At 34.9% G+C, this 7,710-nt stretch overlaps 1 protein-coding gene across 2 annotated transcripts; it reads right to left on the bottom strand.

Annotated features, from left to right (window-relative positions):
* tmprss2 (transmembrane serine protease 2) lies at positions 1-7,049 on the bottom strand. Of its 2 annotated transcripts, none has more exons than XM_016475114.1 (14): positions 6,793-7,049; positions 6,590-6,684; positions 5,738-5,993; positions 5,278-5,370; positions 5,079-5,195; positions 4,872-5,001; positions 4,413-4,523; positions 4,193-4,236; positions 2,861-3,023; positions 2,617-2,786; positions 1,319-1,414; positions 1,019-1,161; positions 742-894; positions 1-617 (listed from the first exon to the last, which is right to left on the bottom strand). In XM_016475114.1, exons 2-14 carry the CDS (start codon positions 6,605-6,607, stop codon positions 609-611), a joined length of 1,503 nt encoding a protein of 500 aa, XP_016330600.1. In that variant the 5' UTR covers positions 6,608-6,684; positions 6,793-7,049; the 3' UTR covers positions 1-608. The 2 variants fall into 2 exon arrangements, with proteins under 2 accessions (XP_016330600.1, XP_016330601.1); XM_016475115.1 differs by having other exon boundaries at positions 6,590-6,681.
* Between the last annotated feature and the right edge of the window lie 661 nt (positions 7,050-7,710).

Here is a 7,710-nt window from a genome sequence, read left to right as displayed (position 1 = left end):
CATTACATATGTATTTATAAAAAATCATTTAATGTGAAGACAAAAAGGTGATTAAAAATAGTGAAAAAAGAAATGGTGTCCAGTGAAGACATTAATTTACATTTTAAAATAAAATCTTGATGTTGTAAAAATTATTTCAGCTATCAATACAGTTATAAAATAAAGACATTTGTTTGCATTGTGTCACTATGAGGGGAGCGGTTGTATTGCCGGTCACACCCTGTTATTTTATCAAATACTGTAATAATGCAAATGTGAACTGTTGTGGTGGCAAAGAAACCAGAGAACAGAAATATGTCATTGATGTTAGACTTCATCGTCAGGTAGGGATTTTTATAAAATCATTTGTACAATTGTGTTCTTTATACAAAAAAGAAAAGTGCATGTTGTAGCACAATGTGCAATTCACTTCATTATTGACACCGGTGAAAATAAATAACTGGTTCTTTTAGATTTATGTGAAAACATTTATATGAAAACAAAATAAAATACAAGACTACAAAAAAAAAACAAATCTCACATTAAAAGGCTTCTGGACCCTGTCACAGTTCCTGAGAGTCAGCGATTTGGATCAGTTGCTCTTCTCAAAAAGCTTTATATTAAAAAAGCTAATATCTCTGAAAAAAAAAAAAAATACAAAGAGGAGGTTTTCTTCTGCCATGTATAATGGTAATAATAATTATTATTATTATAATAATACATTTTATGTGACACAGTTTGTATTAATATTTGAAATCTTACCCGCATTTGTTCATGTATCCAGTCAAGGAAGTAGGTCACATTTCCGTAGACTCCAGGCTTGTTTCTGAAAGCACATCCATCACCCCAGCTAGTGTCCCCAACCAGCCACCATAGAGAATTCTCCTTTATGACCAGAGGACCCCCACTGTCCCCCTGTGTGGAAGATCACTTTTTTCATTTGGCCTTTGGCACATACATGACATTTACAGTACTCTAATTTACTCTTTTGAATGATCAAGCAGCTTCTAAATGTGTTTATACAGAGTGTGTTTCTGACCTGACAGGAGTCCACGCCGCCCTCCAGCTTGCCAGCACAGATCATGGTGTCTGTGATTTGTCCGTTATACACTGCTCGGCTGTTGCAAGTCGTTCTGTCGATTAGCTGGATTTTGGCTTCTTGTAGGGTTTGTGAGGAAGGGCCTTTACCAAAACAAAATTTGTTTGTCATGCTTTTCAGTTTCAGAAATTTAGAGACATGAGTTATTTTCTGTCTAATATTAATCATTGCACATGTATTTGGATCTGTAAATGGTTTAGCACAGTTCTGTTGGGATTTGCTATTCAAAAAGTTTCAAACCTCCACTAAACAGTGCCCCCCATCCAGTGACGTAACATTCCCGCGGAGCAGCAAAGTACATGCCTTTATGGGGCAGACACACTGGCCTGACATCCACTGAAACAAGAAACAAAATGGAAAATGTCAACATCCAAAGATGTATGGTTCTTCTGTAAAACAAAAAAGGAGATATTCTGCAGAATGTACAAGCTGCTGTTTTCCACACAATGGAAACAGATGTTCACATGTCTGTCTGCAAAAAAGCACCACAAAAATGGTCCATTCAACTTATTCCTATTCTTCTGAAGTCATGAACAGGCTGATATACAAGTCGTTATATAAAAGAACAGCTTGACTATTCTGCAAAATTTCTCTCTAGGTTCTACACAAGAAAGAATCTTTTGAACAACCTGATGGTGAGTAAATAATTTTTTTTTTCGGTGAACAAAACGTACTCACCTAAAACTCAATTATCGAAGACATGGTCTATATTAAAAACATTTTACTCAGGAAAAAAATGCAAAACTTTAATTTTACTCCGAAATCGCTAGTAAATTTCACAAAGAAACACTGAATTAAATGTGAAATTTTGAAGTAGAAAAACTGAAATGGCATTTTCTTGCAATACATACTCCAATAATCTGTTTTATTTAATACTCTGAAAAATTATTTTTTACAGTGTAACTAAAACTAAAACTATTAAAGGGATAGTTCACCCAAAAATGAAAATTTGATGTTTATCTGCTTACCCCCAGGGCATCCAAGATGTAGGTGACTTTGTTTCTTCAGTAGAACACAAACGAAGATTGTGTTCTACTGCCCATAGAAGCCCATAGAAACAGTCACTAATGAGGCAAGATAAACATCACATTTTCATTTTTGGGTGAACTGTCCCTTTAAAAATAATTTTTGTTAACAGAAATAAGGCTGAAATCAAATCTTAAATAAAAAATATTAATTTATAAATATTAAATACATAAATAATTATTCAATAAAAATACAGAAATGTTGCCTTTCCAACTAACTAAAAATTAAATTGAAAATAAAAAACCTAGAAACATTTTTTTTTAACTAATTCAAATGACAAAAACACATAACAGAATTACTAAAGCTTACACGTCAATAAAAATTAAAACTGAAAATATAAACAAAAGCTAATTTAAAATATTAATAAACACTATAATAGTTTATACTGTAAATAATACTAAAATAACAGTGTGTGAAACAAAAACACTTTGATTTCATTTATTGTGTCAGTATTATCAAATTATCATGACATTTTCTTATTGGCTGGGGGGAAATGTGAAATTCAGTCTTACATGTAATTGTGAGTGGACGGTTTAGCTTCATCAGAGCAATGTCATTTTCGTTGGTCCTCGGGTCAAAGTTGTGCATGACGATTCGGCTTACAGAATTGCCAGTGGCCGACCGCATCTCAGCACGAGTCAGATATCCAGCATACACAGTCCAATCCCTTGCATTGGAAAACCTACACCAGTTTTGTCATTTATTAGAGTTCGTCATAACTTGTCAAATGAGACTGGACTAAATGAGAGTACTTACTCATAAACACAGTGAGCTGCAGTGATGATCCAGTAAGGTGTAATGACAGACCCGCCACACAAATGGTTTCCAGAAATTTGCAGGCTGACCTGCCATGGCCACACCCCCTTTGAGTTCACAGTGGTTCCTCCCACGATTCGTCTCCCGTTGTTCCGTCCACAATCTACAACAGAATTCAATAATCAGTATCAGTGTATGTGAAAATGTAGCTACAAGCTACACTTCATATTAATACTTTATAATAATAATTATAATATTTAAAAGGATGGTTCACCCAAAAATGAAAATGGTCATCATTCACATGAGAGTGAGTAAAAGATGATGACAAATTTGTACATTGGGATCAGTGTTATTGTATTATATATGCACTTTTATAGTATTTAATAATATTTTGAATTTGCTTTTATTTTTGTAGTTTCAGTTTTCATTTTATTTTAGTTATATTAATGCTGTGATGTGCTTTTGTCATTTTTATTTGGTTTTTATTTTTTATTTAAAGGGGTCATATGATGCTGCTAAAAAGAACATTATTTTGTGTATCTGGTGTAATGAAATGTGTTTATGCGGTTTAAGGTTCAAAAAGCACATTATTTTCCACATACTGTACATTATTGTTTCTCCTCTATGCCCTGCCTTTCTGAAACATGTCGATTTTTACAAAGCTCATCGGTCTGAAAAAGCAAGGTGTGCTGTGATTGGCCAGCTATCCAGTGCGTTGTGATTGGCCGAATACCTCAAGCGTGTGACGGAAATGTTACGCCCCTTACCATATTGTGATGATGCCCTGTCAGGCCGGAGCGATGATTCAAAAACATGAAAACCCATTATAAACGAGGCACTCGTTGCATCCAGTGGGGACATAATTACGGATTATAATGACTTATACTGTCTTTCTACGCGTTGCGTTGCGTTGCATCGCGCCGCGTAAACATAAAACTATGTCTGCATTTGTGATCGGAGAAATGACAAACAACAAGCCCTACTCTACACTGCCCAAAAAACTCGCTTTAAATATATAAAATATAAAAACTCTTTAAATATAAAAAACGTACTTACAGTCTTTGAGTCAGAACAGCCGGCATTGTAGTCTACTCTCCCAGGATCAGGAAACGGTCTGTTTAATAATAAAATGTGCTGCACACATCTGAATATTTGGGTTGAAGTGTTCTGGAACAGTGTGGTAAATACAACTTAACCACTGATTTCTAGTCATGTCCTCTTTTGGAAGACCAAACAAGCAGAATATATATTTTATTTCACAACAAAAAAGAACACACACACACAAGAAGTAATAATAAAAAATAAAGTAAAGAGATGCAACTATTATCTTACCTATACATTTGAGTGCCACTGCTTTGTTAGATGGACAGTCTGAACTGAATTATCATAAAAGAAATATAAAAAGAAGAGTTTTTAAACAAGCTGATTATAGGGGGAAAACATGACTAACCAATAATTAATTTTAACTGCAATAACATAACCAATATGCAAAAACTTAAACATTTTAGATGTGAAGAACTGGAAAATTCTGTATAAACAGTCTGTGACGCACCTTTTACTGAGAAAACTTGTCAGATTGAAAGAGCTGGGAGAATCCGTCTTCACCAGCATGTAGTCAGACGATGCTCTAGAGTAAATCTCCTCATAACCCTCATAAGTGTTCCTGAGAGATAAACCACACACAAACACACAGCACATATTACAAATCATCTCATTCAAAACCCATTCTGTATTACATTTTCCTTTGATGGCAAAGCTGAATTTTCAGCATTATTTTACAGCATCTTCAGTGTCACATGATCCTTCAGAAATCATTCTAAAATGTTGATTTGGTGCTCATATTATTATTACAGTTACTAACAGTTGTGCTGCTTAATATTTTTTGTGGCAACTACAGCATTTCAGGATTCTTTGATGAATAGAAAGTTTAAAAGAACAGCATTTATTTAAAACAGAAATCTTTTGTAAAGTTCATTATACAGTAGTAGTAGCAGACTTCCTCTGACATTACCTCTCGTATCCCATCTCCTCACATGCTTGCATTCCGAGGTTGTCATTCCATCCATCTAAACACACATTCTCCCATTTTTGGGTCACATGTGAGTACATCTGAAGAAGGGAATTAGATCCATACAGACGAACTACAAAAAAAGTACAGTAAAGATCTTTGAATGGGATCGGTTCATCATGTCAGACCATATGCGTAAGGGATTCTTACAGCAATGAGTTTCATCGTCTCCCGATGGACAGTCCTGCACGCCGTCACACCGCTGCGAGAAGCTGACACATTTGTTATCTGTTTTACAGCGACGCCCTTGCAAACAATCAAACCCACCTGTTGGAGTAGACAGAGGACATCAGAACAAGAAATAACTGGGTAGATATATAGTAGGATATCCAGTGTGTGGCTTTCTTACCATAAAACCAAAGCACCGCAGCTATGACCCCAGCAACGACCAGTAGGGTGATGACTATGCAAAGGATAAATGGCCATTTTTTTCTCCTGGAAGCTGTTGGAAAATCAAAGCTCATAAGAATCTAAATTTAGATCATAAAAATGACTAAAAGAGGTTAAAGGGATAGAGTTCACCCAAACTTGTAAGAATTTCTTTTATCTGTTGAACACAAAAGAAGATATTTTGAAGAATGTGGGTAGCTAGAGGGTTGTTGGTCCCCATTGGCTTCAACAGTATGGGGGGAAAAAAAAAAAAACTATGGAAGTCTATGGGTACCAGAAACTGTTCGGCTACCCACATTCTTCAAAATATCTTCTTTTGTGTTCAACACAAGAAAGAAATCCATACAAGCTTAGAACAACTCGAGGACGTGTAAATGATGACAGAATTTTCATTTTTGGGTGAACTAAGCATTAAATACCTTTGTGAACCGGATTAACGTCAAGGTAGAGTCCAGGTGTGACCGTGTGGTGTGTGTTTACAGGTGCTGTGTGAGGCGTATACTGATGCAGGCTCTGAGCAGGCGAGTATCTCTCTGAAAAGTATGGTGGAGCGGAATTCTGGGAACCGGGGTACTGAGGTAAAGGCGGGTTTATTCCAGAAGAAGGTGCATATGGAGGGGGCCGCTGCTCTTCATGTTGGAAACCATGGTTCACGTGAGAAACATTGTCGTAAGTCTGAAAGAAATTAGGTTTTTGTCAGCTTCTCAGGTTCGATAATGTTACAAATCAGACTGAAAATGATATCAAATTAGAAAAATATTCATCAAGAAGTTACTTTAGACTTATTATTGTTGTTGGTTTCCCTTCTGAATAAAGAAAGTCTATTTTGGTTTCATTTTTATTGTATGCATACATTTCTCAGGTACAATAGTAAAGTTCCCTGTAGCTTATTCAGAAATTAGTTCCTTATGGAAATATGTAAAATAGCAAATTGCTGCCACAGGCAAAACAGAAACTCACAAGGCCAAAAACTTATATCAGGCCATTAACCATTGTGTCTAATGTTATCATCAGTATTTTTCATGAATTCAAATCTCACTGCCTTTGCATTTTAAAAGATCAAATGACCTTTCTGATGAATCATTCATTAAGTGCTTGGTTTGTCCTCAGGATAGTTAATGCTTTACAAATATATCTGTTGAGTGAGTGTCTGTATTGTTCCATAAAATAAATAATCAAAAGACAACGGGGACTAAAAGATCCAAATGTGGAAGAAGAGGATGTTCAGATAGGAGATAAGAAAAGAAAAAACAACTATTTTATGTCATTACCGTATCTGTCGTCTGCATCGTTTGCCTTTGGCTTTGTTTGAACTGTTAAATTCTATCCAAAAAACACTTGAACTTCAAGTTCAAACTAAGATCTGCTGAGTGAACATACAGCAATGCATACATTAGTCTCAGAAACAGCAACAGGTCTGTATGAAATGATACATAATGTCATACAAATTATAATAATATATAGTAAAACTCACCTGGGTTCTCCTTGTGTTTGAGTGTTAGCGGACTCTCTGTTCACTCTCTGTGTATGTAATGAGCAGCCAACGCCACACCTTTGCTTAGTAAACCAGCTAAAACACTCACCAATATATCACCTGGTGACCAGAACTAAGAGTTTATTACTCAGAGCATTCCATTGTTTTTCTTTTCAATGACAACCTGGTCTTACATTTCTCTAACATAGATGACGCAACTTTGCATTGTAAATTACCAAGCAAACAAGTTGTGTCAATAAAACGAAAAAAAAAGGAAAATATTCTTCCTCTCAAAGGTGCTTCCTTGTTGCTCACTTCATTTCACAACATTTTGAACGAGGTACAACTGCAAAATATGAAATTACATCTGTTTTTGATTTTTAAAAAGTTTTCTAGGCTTGCAAATGCAAACGTAAATTTTCAACTTCCCTTTTTCTCAAAACAGAACATCAACAAGTTCCTTAACTTCAGTCTCTGTGATTTGAATGCTATGGTTCAAGTCTTCTGAAGTCATATGATAGCTTTGTTTGAGAATTTAACCAAAAGTTTAGTAGTTATACACTGAAAACCTTCCATTCATAGCTCAAATCTAATTTGTACAAATTAAGCATGCAGGTAATGTGCCTTCTGCAAGTGCACTAAATGTTCCCTTTCACTTGCAGAAGAGAAATTTGGCACATCACAATATATTACAAGACATGAGAATCAAACATATTTGGTAGTGTTGATGCACCAGTGTTATTATAGTATCACTGATATGCCATATGGGTTTTATTAATATTTAATAATAATAATATTTTGAACCAGTTTTTTACGTTCCGATTTAATTTTAATTTTATTTAAAAGTAATTTTGTTTTTATCATTTGTAGTAGTTTTTTTTCCCCTCAATATTTTATTTATCTTTAAGGATTTATATA

The sequence above is a fragment of the Sinocyclocheilus anshuiensis genome, unplaced genomic scaffold (genome assembly GCF_001515605.1).
Source record: "Sinocyclocheilus anshuiensis isolate Anshui unplaced genomic scaffold, SAMN03320099.WGS_v1.1 scaffold2218, whole genome shotgun sequence".
Classification (NCBI taxonomy): domain Eukaryota; kingdom Metazoa; phylum Chordata; class Actinopteri; order Cypriniformes; family Cyprinidae; genus Sinocyclocheilus; species Sinocyclocheilus anshuiensis.
Note: the sequence above shows the minus strand (reverse complement) of the source record. Positions and strands in the feature narration are given on the sequence as shown.